This window comes from Aplidium turbinatum, chromosome 16 (assembly GCF_918807975.1).
Source record: "Aplidium turbinatum chromosome 16, kaAplTurb1.1, whole genome shotgun sequence".
NCBI lineage: Eukaryota > Metazoa > Chordata > Ascidiacea > Aplousobranchia > Polyclinidae > Aplidium > Aplidium turbinatum.
Window position 1 is genome coordinate 16,690,382 of NC_137487.1, and position 17,158 is coordinate 16,707,539.

General features: G+C 38.7%; 1 protein-coding gene across 1 annotated transcript; it reads right to left on the bottom strand.

Moving 5' to 3' along the window:
- Positions 1-394: 394 nt before the first annotated feature.
- On the bottom strand, positions 395-16,640 carry LOC145785807 (glucokinase regulatory protein-like). Its single transcript, XM_082597518.1, has 16 exons — positions 16,325-16,640; positions 10,917-11,057; positions 8,488-8,549; positions 7,933-7,999; positions 7,632-7,780; positions 6,999-7,039; positions 6,643-6,707; positions 5,972-6,123; positions 5,624-5,781; positions 4,744-4,820; positions 3,383-3,524; positions 2,500-2,600; positions 1,917-2,096; positions 1,473-1,547; positions 1,017-1,154; positions 395-831 (listed from the first exon to the last, which is right to left on the bottom strand). Exons 1-16 carry the CDS (start codon positions 16,457-16,459, stop codon positions 712-714), a joined length of 1,803 nt encoding a protein of 600 aa, XP_082453644.1. The 5' UTR covers positions 16,460-16,640; the 3' UTR covers positions 395-711.
- Between the last annotated feature and the right edge of the window lie 518 nt (positions 16,641-17,158).

The window sequence follows — 17,158 nt, forward strand, 5'->3', positions numbered from 1 at the left end:
GGTGGTAACCACCATATTTGAAACAACATTCACAAAGTAGACTTTGTATGAAAAACTAGTCATGCTTGTGAATTGGCGTTTCTTGAGACATACGATAGCCTGTCTGAACTGAACTCAAGCAAAACTAAGAATTGTGACATTACAGAAAAACACACTTCGTTTAAGTAAATAAAATAGGCCTACTTTATACAATAAAATTATAGCCTACTTTAGAGGTTGTTTTTCGGACCACTTTGTTTAACTGAAGTAATATAATAATGTTTTATTTTGAGCTCATTGCGACATAGGCTAAACTGCGATTATGCAACACTACAGGACGCAGCGAAGGAACATTTAGTTTTCGAGTCAGCTTCTCCCTTTATTTTGACTTGTCGTTAGGAAGTGTTTTTGCCGAGACACAGTCGCGTGCTCTGGAGCGGTGTCGAACCGACGTTATTTCGAACATCGTGCCGACGTCTTTAACGATGGCCACACACCCAACACACAAAACAAAGTATCTGAGCAATATAATTAAGCGCAGTCAGAATATAAAGACTGATACATCAAATGCCGAAACATTTCAATCGAAGCCATTAAAGTGAGCTACTGCTTGAGTGCTTTTGCTCGACAGCATGTCATAAATTATTTGATGTACCGGTATTGTTTATGAATAAATGCGGCAATTAAGATAACATATTCAATTATTCATGTTGGGATATTGACACTCGTAAGTCAGGAGGTACATGTCAGTTTAGCCAAAGCATCTCTAATCACATGATGATGCTCCAGCATACTTCGAGCTTCATCAAACCGACATTTCTTGGTTGCCATCACAATTGCCGTTGGAACAACCTGAAAGCACAGAACAGTGTAGGCCGGATATGCTGCATCCTTGATCTTCAAAACGAGAGTGCACTGGACTTTCTATTCTTCAGACGATTGCAACTAATTGTGATACTGCACGAAGTAAGTCTTCTACCACACAGGATTTAAACACCAAAAAAGTACAATAAGTTCACAAATTAACAATAGGCTACCTTGTCTTTTGGAGTTGCCTTTAAAATATGTGATGAAATCGATTCGTTTTCAAGAGAAGGGTCAATGTTATCCTGCTCATAAATGGAACGCAGCAAATAATCCTTTGCTTCATCCTTTGTTATGTCGGAGCAAAATCTCTGAAAGTGCAAAAACCATAGACCAAATACCATCAGTCATCATATTATTCTTTTAATATTCTTAGCTAAGAAAAGTGTGCTCAATGCTACGATGCCGTACAAAAATGCTAAAAATATAAATGCTATTCTCGTAAAAACCTTGACCTGTTTCACTCTTGATGGGATTTTCAAAAGATTCTTATTCCTTCAAGCTTCATAACTTCTGGCCTTTAAAATGCCTCTTAGAAGAATTAATCAGAAATTCCCAATTTCAGAAATTCCCTGAGAACACTCTTTAACAGTAGAAAATATACTAACACTCTACTATGATGTACAAACCTGTATGATTCCAATCGATCTATGAAAGAGTTTTTGATTGCTCACTTTCAGATCTACCATGTAGTTCTTTAAAACCTGAAAAAATACACGCCATTTTTACATTGATTCAACGTCTGCAGACGTTGAAACACCAGATATAAACAACCTGATTACATCTCTATAGTACCCGTTTGACAGCTATGCGGGTACATAGCTCTACAATAAAGAAACGACCAGGCCGGTGTCCATTTGCAAAACTAGCAGGGCTAAGCTTTTAAAGCTTTCGCAGTTTAAAAATGTTAAATCAATATAAAAAATACCAATTTTGTTAGGTGAAAATATACCCATTTAGTGTTGTGGATTCATTTGGTGAGCCACAACCTACCAAAAACAAATCTAACCGTTCTTGAAAATTCAATCATCTTTATATTTCGTTAGAGTTGAAAAACGGCAACGACTACTCGCCTTTCCTTTCAGTATATGTGCTCCTGTGGATATTCCGTTATACAACCACTTCGCGTAGAATTCCAACATGCTTTGCTCGTGTCTTTTACTACCGCTAGGTGACAGTAGTGATGCACGAAGCTTGGAGAGTTCATCATCTGACGACAAGCGAAGTGCATGGATGTCAGAAAAATAGTCAGGCTGCGATGTAAATAAACGTCATTACAACGTACAGAAATCAACAACACTGACGAAAAGCTTTGAAGAGCTAGCTCGTTGCTCGTGATTGAGGTCAGTCATGTTTTACTTGGTGCGAGCTTATCGAGGCAAAGCAGCGCGGCAAGACAAAGCAATAACATTTTATTTTAAAGTCTAAAACTAAACGAAGCTAGTTTGGCTAATGTCAGTCCTCTTAAAGTTAAAGTTAAAAAGATTTTAGACCTGACTGCAAAGATAGATTAATTTGATCGAGGAAATCTTTACCATCGGAAAAATAGAGGAGGAACTGTCACCATGGGGGAAGAAGAATTTGTAGCTTAGGAGCCAGTCAAAGCTTTTACTCAAGACATTAGATAATGTTGGGTATGTGTCACATTAGACTTACCACGTGTGGAGCATCACAGTGACCATTCAGAAGCAAAACCATCTTCACCACAGATTTGTTAGCCGGGTCTTCACAAGTTTTCTTTAAGTGAGCCCCCAACTCTTAACATAAACAGCAACAGTCATTATTCTAGTTTTATTATACCATACAGCGTGGTTGCTGATAATTGTTTTCTATCTGAAAATAAATCCACACTTACATCGTCTTGAACCAAGAGGTGAAACAAAACAACCAATGATACACCGAGTTAAGCAAAACAATTCTCTCGTTGTGGGTTCAAATCATACTCAATATACCGTCAGATATTACTGTAGTGTAGACCTATAACTATAAGATATAAGACCTACAAGGCTACAGCAAGCCATAAAGACAAAAATATATTTTAGTATAAGACATGTCTACACCTAGGCTACATCCAAACTTGCTTGAAGCTGTAACAAGGTTTCAGCATGTATTTGTTAATACACGTAGAGAAAAATACACTTTCACTCTTTTGTCTACATACAATACATTAATCAAAGAAACGTAACAGGGTATGCTGCTACAAATGGTTTTCTGCAGTGGCTTCACAACTTTCGCTGGAGTTATTGAACAGTTGTAGACGCTTCTGCTGTATATTCCAGTACGGTAATAAATTCTGAATAACATCTTAAAACAAACTGAATGTTTCTACGGGAACAAGCGGCGGTGTAGTGCAAGCAATAAATTAAAGGTTCGATTCTGAATCAAGTAGGCTAGTTAGTAGTTATTGTATCTTATTCCAAATTACCGTGACAGCATTAAGGTTAGAACGCAATAAAGTTTGTTTTTTAAAACATGTTAAATAAAAAAGCACGAGCTTGTTCAAAGTGAGATTGTACTGTAGACTGAAGTAAATCCTTACTGGTTGCTTCCTGCAGCTCTTTGAGCAAAGGATCATCTTCACCAGTGACGCTAATCACAATCGTGTTGCTGAAGTCAGAGTTCTTGTCAACTGACTCCAATAAACTCGCCAGGTCGTTCGTGTCTATGCGGTAGTTTTCACCCTAAACCAAAAGTGAACTCATTAGAGTTTTGGTAGAGAGGTAACTTTGAGTGTTGATTTGTGGTACAAAACTTAAATATGGTTTGGTTTTTTAATCTTTATCCTCGGACTGACAAAGCCTTGATAGGTTATTCCTGGTAGTTTCGCATACTTGTAGAAGCTCTTGACGCAGAGCCGGTTACCGAGATTGGCAGAGTGAAGTTTTCGGTTATTGAAGTGTTGTTGCCGGGGAGTTATTTCATTCACTAGGTGCCGCTGAATGGAGAGCAGTCCTGAAATGCGTTGCTCAAGCGCACATCCCGAGAGTCGAACCAGCGCCGCGTGATCTTGTGCCAGGCGCGTAACCACTGAGCTAACGGGGCGGACGATATGGCAGGAATGTTTGTCATGGCAATTGGCACTAAGAGGTAACTTTGTCGAATTATGTTGTTACTGCAATAGTTTTCATTCAGCAATGTGACGTTGTGGATAACATTAGATAAAAGCATCTTTCTTTGTGCCAAAACAATTTGGAGCTTTGACACACTGATGACGATTTTAGCTCGGTTGATTTGAAAAGCATAAGCAGGAACAAGTTTGTTTCGTGAAACTAAACCAAATGGACACAGTGAACATTTTATTTTTTTATTTTCCCTTTATACCTTAAATTTTTCTGAAGGTGTTGCGACCGTGCCAAATTTTTTTCAACTCAATAACTTACTTCGATCACAAGCACGTTTTAACGTTCGCGTTTTGTCGCTTCTACCTTTTTCTTGACCTTTGCTATGTTGACGTGTATTGTTTTGATATGATGGTCAGAAATAAAAAAAAAAACAAAAAAAAACAGTGCAATGCAAAATATGATTATTACTAACACTGATAGCTTACTCTTTGGGGCAATCGTTGAAATAAATCTTAAAGAATAAAAATCAGATAAACATAACTTTCAGGGTTACATGCACCAACAATGAATCTTTTAAGCCATCGATTGATCTAAACATCTGATTAGTTAATCAAGAATCAGTTTGGGCAAAGTTTATTGGTGGGTCACTAATCGGTGGTTTTAATCAGTCGATTAAGGTTGGCGCGCACGCAAAAAATTGTCTGTCAAATAAGTTGGTTAATCAGCAAATTAGGTTAACTGATAATTAATCCACTGTTGGTACATTCAACCTTTAAAGTACTAAAGTAGCCTACAGTCGGCTTGGCTTGGTAGTTAGTAAAGGTAAACAAATACTGACAAAATGTCCAATATTTCCTTCATTATTGTCATATTGCGAGTAGCCTCCTTGAATAAATCCACGGACATCATTCAGATCTGCAAAATAATGTTGGTACGAGTTCTGCCATAAAGTTTCACATTGCTTGACAAATGAAACGGATCTGATCAGCGCAATAATGTGCTGACACAGCACCACAGACGCACCAAATCCTCTTTATTGAGTATATTCGATGCCCCATCAAAACGTCACTGCACGATGAAATGATTCATTAAATACAAGGATTGGCACGGTCGCAACATATGTCTTCCACACCTATGTCAAATGATGGTTCAATTGAGGAGACATTGAAGATTTATTAAATGAGGGGCTGTCCTTAAAGTAAGTCAAATTACATTATACACTTAGGATTGAACCATCGCCACTTGGTCTTGCAATGCCGTTCAACAGATGTAGCCTGTCGGTTTAAAAATTTAACTATGTGGTTGGTTGGTTTTGAATCTTTATCCTCGGATTGACAAAGCCTTGATAGGTTATTCCTGGTAGTTTCACATACTTATAGAGGCTCTTGACGCAGAGCCGGTTACCGAGATTGGCAAAGTGAAGTTTTTCCAATTGTTGAAGTGTTGTTGCCGGGAATTGTTCCATTCACTAGGTGCCGCTGAATGGAGAGCAGTCTTGAAATGCGTTGCGCAAGCGCACACCCCGAGAGTTGAACCAGCGCTGCTTGATTTTGAGCCGGGCGCGTAACCACTGAGCTAACGGAGCGGACACTGAGTTAACGGAGCGGACTATGTAGGCTACGCCTCAATTGAAAGGAGATAGTAAAACGAACAGGGCCATAGTAAAGTTATGTTGTAAGACTAAAATTAAGCATTTGATCAGAGTATAGTTTCCCAACCTGAGCCATACGTTGGAGTGCATTCTGTTGCATCAATTATGCCCAAAACTCCAGTTCCACCTGAGCCCGCGTAATAAATGTGGCCACCAGTGTTTAATGAATCGCCACCAGATTGCAGTAAAGAGCTTATAAGACTCGAAGCAGATTCATACAGATTTCTGAATAAAAATACAGCAAATGGTGATATTACAAATTCGTTGTTGGTGTTAAAAACATTCATCATTATTGCGATAAATTACTTGACAAAGCCTAATACCTTATCATGTGAAAACACACTTTTAAAACTTTATTTTATCCAGACAACTGATGGTAGGAAAATCAACATCACACAATATAAATTTAAACCACCTGCACGTATGTTCATACGATTGTAAAATTCCTTTACAATCTGACGTGGTGAATGACGTAACCGATGACGTGGCGAGAAGAAATATGGTGTCAAGAATGACCTTAGTGATGGAGCCTCCTTTCATTCTCGATGATCCAGTGATGGCTTCACCCTGAAACCACGATATTTAAAAGAAACTGTGCAATATCTTTCTAGTGATTAAATTTTTTTAATCCTTTATCGCAATTATCGAACTTCTGTAGCTGGTTCAAAGTTTTTTTTAGCAGTTGAATGAAAACCTTTTTTTTTGAGGAGATTGAAAAACATTATTAAAAAAGTACAAATAATTACAAACAAAATAAAATGATCTACTTTCAAATAAACGTTATGTCCTCACCAGAAAAATAATAAAATACATTGGAAGAAAAAAGGATTACCTGTGAATCATGTTAAAATAACTATAAGATATATTACTACTTAGACACTGAAAAACTGACTGCAACAGTTGTAAAAACAGACACACAATTGCTGCCGGACTATTCTATTGCGAGAGTTGCAGTTTTCAATGAGGGCATCCTGTTCTGCCGAAAACGTTCAATTTATTCTTGCCAATTGTACAGTTTTCAAAACAAATGCCAAGAATAAATTGTCATAAACAATTCAGCACAGAAATTGTATAAATGTGTCCCACCAAAAGAACGGGGTTGATTACAAAAGCCTTTCTTTGTTCAGCCAATCCTTCCATTGCATCAGCAACTAAAAAAGAGAAAATAACAAATAGTAAATAGCCTATTGTTGATTAACATCCGCGCTTTCTCTAACAGCATTTGATTCTCTTTAAAGGCGTGTGAATAACCATTAAAATGATATATCGATTATTATTTATTTGATATAGTTTTGTTATTATTTGTTAATATTATATGCTATAAGTTACTATCAACAATACTTTATCTCCTGCAAAAGAACTACTTTCGTGTGAATGACAATTAGCATGTTTTATCGATCATTTATATGAATAAAAAAAAACATAAACAAAAAATAACTTACCGTTCAAGAATGTCTTGTTCCAATTGAAAATAGGAAGGTTTCTGTAAAACACATTTTTGTTGGGCATTAAGTAAAAACAGTGAATTCATCCACAATCCTCTTGGGCAGTGAAATCTCCATCCATGGGTGTAATGTCAGACCCACAATACGTATCACCCATACAGCAAACCAGTTATTTTTGTGTCGTCTGCAGACGTTGCGCTGTTGCAAACATGAACTGATTTGCTGCCTGGGTAGCTCACCTCTACGAGTACATTAAATAGATGGAACATCAACTTCATTTAGTGACAAAGCCAGATAAACAATGCGAAAGCAAGGGGAAAAACACACACACTTTTTTGGGACGATATTATTGACAGCATAAAGAAAATTGCGATTAAAAAAATTACATCAGTGATTATTGTTAAACATTATTTTTCAGCGGGAAGATTGATTTTTCTTTAGGTAGGGGTCCTAAATCCTAGCTATGCTCTTGTTGTCATGTAAGATGGCATCTCTACTAAAAAATAATAGAAATTACGTACACACAGCAAAGTAAAACCGTTTCAACAGTGAAACGCTTACACGTTTTAAACTTGTCCATCAAAAAGAAAAATAGTACGAATAATGTAGATTCTGAAACGTATCACATACCTGGCTAAACTTGTGGGGTTAAAACCAAGCAACACGGGCGTGAAGATGTCTAGGTTAGACATGCAATGGTCCAACTGCCCTGCTATGTAAGGGGCAGACAACCCGCATGTAATCCCGATGTATAAAACCCTCTTTTTCCCTTCGCAAGCCTGAAAAATTGACAACATTGCTAATGACAACTAAGTTACAAAAAATATGTACCCTAATGTCCATTATGCAACCAAAAAGACAAGCAGTAGGCTATAAGATGAATGAGAAAGTTACACTTCGTTGTATAAATTGCGCCACTTGTGTGAGCTACCTTTATAAGGTCATTCCTTCCAGCTTGATGGTCATCCTCAGGGGCTTCTTGTGAAGTAAACAAAGCCCTAAAAAATAAAACAGATAAGCTCTGTTCCAGCTGCTTGCGTCTATTAAAATAAGCTTATTAAAGTCACCTATGAATTCTCCTCCTTCGACAGTGCAGATAAACTTTCATTGACAAAACTTTCATTGACATTCTATTTGAATTTTAAATGGATGTGATTCATACACAAAATACTACTCTTTTTTTCTGTGTAGCTAGTTCTCCTGGACACTGTATCCGACACAGAGATTGTAACACACACTTGTTATAAAACACGGAAATAAAACGGATCTGATCAGCGCAGTGATGCGTTGACTTGGCACCACAACGAGAAAACACACCAAATGCTCTTCGTTGACTGTGTTCGTTTTTTCGGCAGCACATGACTGCACTGATGAAATCCAGAAAATCGAAACAGAGGCTCTCTCAGCAGATGCAGTTATTCTTCTTTGTAAAACAGATACTACTTTGCTTGAAATTTATCACAGCATGAAATAACAGCAAGCTTACTTATCACCTCCAGCGATTGTGTATGCTAGTTTCTTCGAGCCAAGAAGTCGGTTGTATATTCTCTAAGCAAATATGAACACGCTTAAAACGTCTAAAGAAATCCATTGCAATTTGAAACTATGACGCAATTAAAAATTTAAAACATTGATGAAGAAACGTATATTCAATAAAAACATTTTTTTTTTAATTTAAATATAGCCTAAACCAGTGGTTCCCAACCTTTTTTGGTGTCGGAGCCGAATTTGAAACTTCAGAGTACATATGGAGCCGCATGAAAACATTCAAGTAATTATAACGAAAATTTTAAAGCATGAAAGCTACCAACGAATAGCAACACTAACAAAAAAAATAACACAAATCAATTTAATTTCCAACTTGGCATTGGCTTTGAGCCAAGTTTGTCAAAGCGAGGCACAAATGCAGAGGATGCAATAGCTGCTTGAGGTGGTCATCGGTCAACCGATTGCGATATTTATTTTTGATTCTGATCATTTTCCTGAAAAGTGCTTCACATACGTAAGTTGATGCAAATACAGAGGCATTTTTCTGGGCATTGGTTTTCAAGTTGGGATACTTTCCCTCTGGAACTCGATCGACTCCAAAATTCAAGTAGGTCTTCACTTTGAAATAATTGTTTGAGCTCGATATCTGACTGCATGTCTAGCAACTCCAATTGAAAATTATCAGAAGCAGTGGCCACATTAACTGCAATAGGATTTGCAAACATGTTTACCATTGGCAAAAATAAATTCATTCTGTTAATGCGGCGGTTGAACTCATCAATCAAGTTACTGCTAAGTCTGCTGTATGCTTCAAATGATCCATTGGTTCGATGGTCAGATAGCGTTGGGAAATGTGTTGCAACACCACCTGCAAGCTGCGTTTTCCTTCAGATTCATTACTAACCTTGAACATATTTGTTTGCTTATTCCGTGCCGACTTAAGAGATTCCAAGTTTCTTTTCCTTGATTCTCCTTGGTAGCAATCATATTTTGTAGAATGAGTTTTGTAGTGCCTCTCAATGTTAAAAGATCTTACACTACTTATCACCACAGGACATAGAAGGCAATGCGCTTTGTTGTCTACCTCAATTTGAAAATATTTTTCTTCCCAAGCGCTTTGAAAGACCCGATTCTCTTGCTGAAGAGTACGTGCTTTTTTTTAAGGCTGATCTGACATAATTTTTGGTTGAATATACTAAAACTTAAGCGAATGGCTGATTATCCTATCACAGTTTTATAGCGGCAATAACTTAGCCTACTGCTTTTTTCAGTCTGTTTTTAACGACCTACCAGAAATTTTACACGTTTTGAGGTGTGTTGAGCACCACACCATATCAACCTAATTATTTCACTAAATGCTTTATGATTCACAATAAGCCGACAATGGGCCATTCACAACAGTAGGCCTATAAAGCAGGCTACAAGGTGTAAGATGAAAAGTTCACTGACAGTGCAACCTCTACCACACCACGACAATGCAGTTTGTTAACAATTTTGACTTAGTAAATAATTTTGACAAGTCAAAAAGTAATCGCCCTAATTATTATAATTAGATTTTTTGTATTTTTTGTGGGATTTTCAGGGGTCAATGAGAGCCGCAAGAAGGCTAGCTTGGAGCCGCATGCGGCTCTAAGAGCCGCGGTTGGGAATCACTGGCCTAAACTATAACTGAAAATAATGACTTCAAATAAACTTTACCACTGGCAAGCCACGCGTAGAATACATATAGGTACTTCAGACTCCCATATCGCGAAGCGTTAACATTGCACATGACCATACAATTAATAAGTACGAAATTTTATTTTTGCGTTTTCAGAACCTACACTGTGTTGCTTACAGCTCATGCTTCTCTTTCTTCCTTGTTAATTCTATATAGTCATGGGTAATAATCAGTAGCGTTGACAGGGGGGTCCAGGGGTACTTTTGGTTCCTGGTCCGGGATGAATTTAGGGGTCCGTAACATTTACAAGGGGCCCAGAAATTTGAAGAAACCACCTCATAATCGTTGGATATTGTACGTTTTGCTTGAAAGTGTCCTAATTCGGGGCCCGAAGATATCATTGGTACAGGGTCCAAATTAACCTCTCATCGGCCCTGGTAATACTTTACCCAGTAAAGAGTTGAGAGCAACATATTTGCGAAAGAAACACTGTTACGTTAAACACACGTTGTTATAAGACTATGTGACAAGAATATATTGCTTCCATTTATCCTCGAGGTTTAATACGAAAAAGCCCCGCGAAAAAGTAACACAAGATGCCTCGTAATTTAATGTAGGCTATAAATGTGAGCAGACTAGGAACATATTGTCAGCATTGCACTCTTGAACAATGACTTTCAAAGTATCACCAACAATGCTCTCATCTGACTCCAACAGTGGCGTGACAAACCATGAATCAACTTACTCTCTGCAACATCCAAACTTACCGCCATCATGAACGCTATCCTTCCCGATGTACCACAGCCGCTCATCAGGAGCAGGGAGTCACGTGACTGCTCGGATAGAAAATCCTTCGCGAGTTTTGCGACTTCAGTTATTGCTTTCACAATACTGTCGCTGTGCAAAACCTGAAAAATTAACAACAAAACGTTGAGAAATTATTTAAAATCATACATAGTTTAGAGAGAGAGAAAGAAAACTTTTATTTTGTCTGTTGCAAGAATAGCACGGTACAATTATACACAAGGTCAAGGTGAATAGAATAGCACCATAGCCATCTAGGTACCACAACAGACGGGAAGCAGCGAAAGACTATAGCCTAGGCCTACCATATTTTCATCACCCAAAAAGAGAACATGTTTAGTAAGCAAGTAAAATGCCAGTGGATTTTTACGTTTAAACAATTTTTACATCTTCTTAGATGATTATAGGCCTATGTAGCAAAAGTGACAAATAAAAAACATAACATATTTATTTGTCAGATTCAGTCAATGAACATTTTGCTGTTCATTTGATTTTCTTCACAGAAAAACATGCGTTTTGCATTTTGAGCCATAGTCTGTTGCATGCTCGATTTTTAACAATGCTGGATTTTTAACAATTCATTAAACAAATCTATAGTTCTGCAATATTTGAACTATTCTGTCCATTTTTTAATCTGCCATCATTTAAAAAAAAACTAATGCAAGCTAGCTATCAGGTTTAAGACTAGCTTTGGTACAGTATTGTTCGAATTAATTGAAACTGGGATGTTTATGCTAACTAGGAATATTTCTGCTAAGTGGAAACTGGGAAGGGTGTTCTGGGGAAGTTTTAGCCACAGCGGGGTTGAATCACTGTTTCCGGTGAAAGGAATGACGATTTCTGAACGATATATCGATGTGATCACAAAAAAAGTTATCCCAGACCTGCGAAGGGCATTTCCAGAAGGTGGGGGCATGTTTTAGCAGGACCTCGCACCATGCCATTCTTCTGAAAAACACTAATTTTTTGAAAAAAAAACAAGATTACCGTGTTAGATTGACCTAGCAATTCTCCGGATTTAAATCCTATCGATAATTTGTGGAGCATAATCAAGGCACGATCACGCAAGAAGGACTGCACCACCATAAGGAAGCTCATGGAGGCCATCATTCAGGTGTGGTTTCGGATCCAAAAAATTGTAGAGAACTGCAAAAAAACTAACCGAATCCATGCCAAACCGTGTTCGTGCAATATTGAAAGAAGCTGGAGGCCATATTAGGCATGAAACTATACACATCTGTTAAATTATCGCAATAAACCAAATATAAGATACACAAATTCAGCCTGTTTTCTTGACAGTTTCAATTAATTCGAACAATACTTATAGATCGAACAGTTTAACATCATCAATGCCAACATTTTTCTCTGACAGATACTTCCACACACCGCTGAAAAGCGTTATCCTATTCTTTGATCTTCTTCATCGTGTGTCACACGGCCGTAGCCCAGAGCATCACGCAGGCTCTTGCTCTATCGTTGAACTCCGCCAAATCTTGTGCAGAGCACCTTGCTTTTAGGTCAGGGCATTCGAGTAGATGTTGCATCGTTTGCTACTGTCTGCATTTGCAACTTGTGCTCCCCATTGAATACCCCCAGTGTCTCATCAAGGTTTTACACCTGCCAATACCAGTTCTTAAGCGGTTGAGGCATCGCCAATACTTCCACGGTTCACGTTTTCCGGAGGAAGGCTCTCCATGGGTGTGAGCTCCATATTGGCCATTGTCGGTCCGGCTGCCAGTCCCTCCTGCCATAGTTGAATCTGCACATTGGCGGCGACATCGTCTTGACCTAATGGGACAACTGAAGCAAGAAAACTTTTTCTTGACTTCAGACGCCTGTGTGCTGGAGTTTGACCATACAGTGGATGTCTCAAATCTATGTCCAGACAAGATCTTTCCTTTCTGCTGGTCACGCTTCTTCTAATGTTGGGGGAGCAATTCCAGACAGAATGTGCAGCGACGTGATGTTGGTTGGTTTGTGACAACCTGTAATCAGACGGCAGCTTTGGTTCAATATGGGGTCAATTTTCTTGGCATGTGCTGAGCTTTCCCACACTGGGCAAGCATATTCTGCAACCGAATAGCATAAGGCTAAAGAAGCTTATCGTATTGTGTCAGGGAGGGCACCCCAATCAGAGTTTCCGAGTTTCTATAAAATATTATTTCTAGAAGCCACCTTAGCTCTTACTTTTTCGATATGGGATTTGTATGTGAGGGACCTATCTAGTTTGACACCGAGGTATGTTGGATTGATGCAGTGTGCCAAGTTGGTTCCATTCCAGGAAATGTTTAGTTGGCGTGATGCATCCCCGAATCTAAGGTGGAATGCGCAGACTTGAGTTTTATTGGGGTTGGCACGCAGGTGGTTGTCCGTGTAGTATGTTGTCAGCCCATCCAGAGCATCGCTAAGTACTCTCTCCGTGGAAGTGAAGTGTTTGTGTTGTTATACACAAATCGTCAGCGTATATGAAGCTTCTTGTACCAGGATGGATTGGTTGGTCGTTTGTATAAATGTTGTACAAGATGGGGGCTAAAACACTCCCTTGTGGTAGACCATTTTTCTGCTGTCTCCATCTGCTATTCTTTGGTGTATAACAGCATAAGCAATAAGCATTCAATCAAAGGATATGAACTCGGAAAATGAAATTAGTGGTCGGGTCTATTCATCCAAATAGGCAACACAAGAGTCGAACTATAGAAATACATCTGACATGGTCATCGAGAAACACTGCCTTCGTTTGCCACAGAAATAAATGTATCCATCATATCTACAGCAAGCAATGTATTGTCAACCTCAAAGTCAATAACCCTAAACACTTTTCTTAAACAAGGATAGCTTACTGTACTTCTGCCACAACTCACAGAAAACATACTTTTCTTTTTTGGTATGGTTGCTTAGCCTTATTTAGCTTTCGCCAACGTTACATCAAAATAAAACCTTGTTGAAAATGATAGCAATGCAAAAAAGAGGACATTTGAGCATTTTCATGTGTCCTCGGAGGACAATTCATTTTTTATGAAAAAAGAGGACAAATCCTCATAAAAGAGGAGATATGGTAGCCCTACTACTACTATAGCCTATCAGTCATCGAGTCAGCTGCTTCCCTGTTCTTAAGGTGACAAATGTCAAGCATCGGTAAACTACGTTTTAGTTATTTTTCCAGTTTCCCTTTTGTTAGTTTGTCGTTCGCTACGTGTTTGCGCCAGCAATTACAGTAAATAAAATTACAAGTTTCCTGAACTTTTTACTTTGAGTCTTCATAGTCATAGGCAAGTTAAAAAATGAGTTGTGATGTCACAGAAGACCCCCGCAAGATAAAAACTACTTTTTGTGCTAGAAAGTTTTTTTTTTAATTAGGCTAACCGCTAGCCCCACGGGCGTAGCCGGCAAAAAATTTCGAGGAGGCAAATACGTGTTTATTGCACATGTGAGCTGGGCAACGAGTCGACGAAAGCGAAGCACCCAGAGGGGGTCTATAGCAGGCCCGTAGTTGCCGGGGGGTCTTGGGGGGGCAATGCCCCCCCAAGCCCCCTAAGCCCCCAAGCCTCTTAAAGCTTTTAGTTATTTCCCTGTAGAAACATAAGCATTTTAAAACGTTTGTCTGACAATCTGCTGCGTTTGGGACGCATAATGTCCTTTCCAAGCGAAAACATGCGTTGCACAGCCGCGCTGGATGGTATTGGTGTGTTGTATTTCAAAAACATGCCTTGAAAACGTTTACTCTGAAAGGTATCACTATTCTAAGAATGCTGTGATGGTTTAGCATATATGATATATAGCCTAAATCTTTTAGTGAGGTCCACTGCACCAACATCGCTCTTTTCAGGGGCACAGAGCTCTTGAAATAAAGTATTTTCAATCTCCGTGATGACATTCATTAATTTTTCGCTTTCTCTCTCTGATCCCTCGTGCTCTTTGTTTCAAAGTTCTAAAAATCCACATTTTCAACTGCTTAAAATCTTTATTTTTTGTCCTGAAAACACCAGGAATGGCATTTTAGAGCATATAAAAGTGCAAAATTTTCTCGGCGCTTGTCCGTTCCTGTCACTTTATGACGTCATATTGAACATCACCATTTACAGCACCCCCATGGCCAAAAGTCACGAGCCGCCACTGGTGCATAGCCTTTTACTTCGCAACAGCTTTTGAGCCCACCCAAGCTAAAATGTATAACTACGGGCCTAGTCTATAAGGGTCTCCCCAGAAAAATTTGAAAAAAATACCTTAAAACTGCGCATTCTGAGATTAACTACTTTTACTTTCAGCCTAAATACACAGCAAAACTCAGTCAAATGGTGCTGTGATAGCAAAGCAAATAAAACGTTTGTTAAAAAATTTTGGGGGAGGGGGCAATTGCAAATTAATTTATTTTGTCTAACAAATCAGTTCATCACAAATCATCATTGGTGTGGTGTAGGTAGGCAGTTGGACTGAAGAGGGTGAAGAAACTAATGATTTTTAAAAAGCAAAATTCCATTTCGACTTCAATTCCAAGACTTTCAAAATGCAGAAGGTTCCATAAGATTCCTGATATTGGCAGTTGGACTGAGGAGCAGTTGGACTGAGGAGCAGTTGGACTGAGGAGGGTGAAGAAACTAATGATTTTTAAAAAGCAAAATTCCATTTTGACTTCAATTCCAAGACTTTCAAAATGTTTACTGAACAAATTTCTTTCAGCAAAACTTAATATTTCGCTTTGAAACCGTAAAAAATGTTACCAATCAAAAACCTTGTCTTAACTAAAAAATGTGAACGTTGGCAACATAAAGGGTTCGCTTGTTTTATACTTAAAAATAAGGGCATACTGCCACGTGCAGTGCCTACATAGGTGTGATTGAAGGCGTTCGAACGATGCGTGGAGACCTCCCATTATCAGATGAGACGACACACACTAGCGGGATCCCTTGTCCTACCGGCGCGCTATCCCTTTGCATCAAGCTCGAAGTTATGCGAAGTTTTCGGCTCTCAACCGAGCGCAGGGCATCGGGAGAGCGGGACGAAATCTATCGAAGAAATCACCTATCGAAGCAGATCGGCCTACGGCGGCTACGGCGGTAACAGCGATCAAATACCCAGACAGGCAGAACCTTCGCACACACCCGATGAAACGCTGCTTGACATCGACTAATGAAACGATCGATTGTTTTATTTTTTCATTTGTGGTACGAAAACAAGAAAAAATTGTGAAACTTGGATTGTTTGGTTTGTAAAAGAAACCGATTAATAAAATGTTATTTGTGACTGTCTGACTGATATATCTATTAATAATGATTTGATTGTAGAAGACCAGCAAGCATACAGCCCAACAAATATGTTATTTTCTGTAGCCTACAGTAGGCTGCTAGTGCTGAGCAGTTACCAAATTACTTACTTTGACATCATCATTCAGCTCTTTCGGTTGAAACATTTCAACATCGCATTTGTGCAATTTGTCCACAATCTTGTCAGGTTTGGAAATATCAATATCAGTGGTGATAGGATTTGCAGCTTCTGTGTAAGGTTGCATATTCTGTCTTGTTTTCTCTCTGCTGTTGTGGTTGGGCTGACAGTTACCTTTGTATGAAGCTTAGTCTACTACTCAATAACAGCAGTTTACGCTTAAAATGTAGCCTACTTTTTCAACAACGTTTCTAAATTTTTGTTTATACAGTAGGCTATATTTAGCTGTTCAGTTATCTTAGTGAATTATGCTTCAACAAAAAATTCCAACACATTGCTTATAAGTAGCTCACAGAAACCTGTCTGCAAAACATAGAAATTTACAAGTTACTGGCTAAGTCCCATAGCCTATTAGTTGCAGTGTGGTTACACTAAATAGCTTTTTTGAAGCTGTGTCAAGACCAGGGCCGGATTAAGGCGGGGGCTGATGGGGCTGTAGCCCCAGGCCCACCAAAAAAATACGCCCACTGATAACAACTTAGTATAAGAGCAACTGCCATGCTTATTATCAGGTTCAAAAGAATAAAAGACGAAAACCATTGAACGAATGCTAACTGTGTAAGCCAGTGCTTCTTATCTTGGGGGCACGTCTCCCCAAGGGGGGCGTCAGCTAATTCCAAGCGAAAGCGAGACCTACTGAAACCACTTTATTTGCCAACAATTAAGCCTTTGTCTGATACACGTTGGGAGGCACGATATTATGCTACAGGGATAGCTACATGCGCTAAGAAAAGGTTATCAAGCAGTTCTTCAAGTCTTGAAAGCA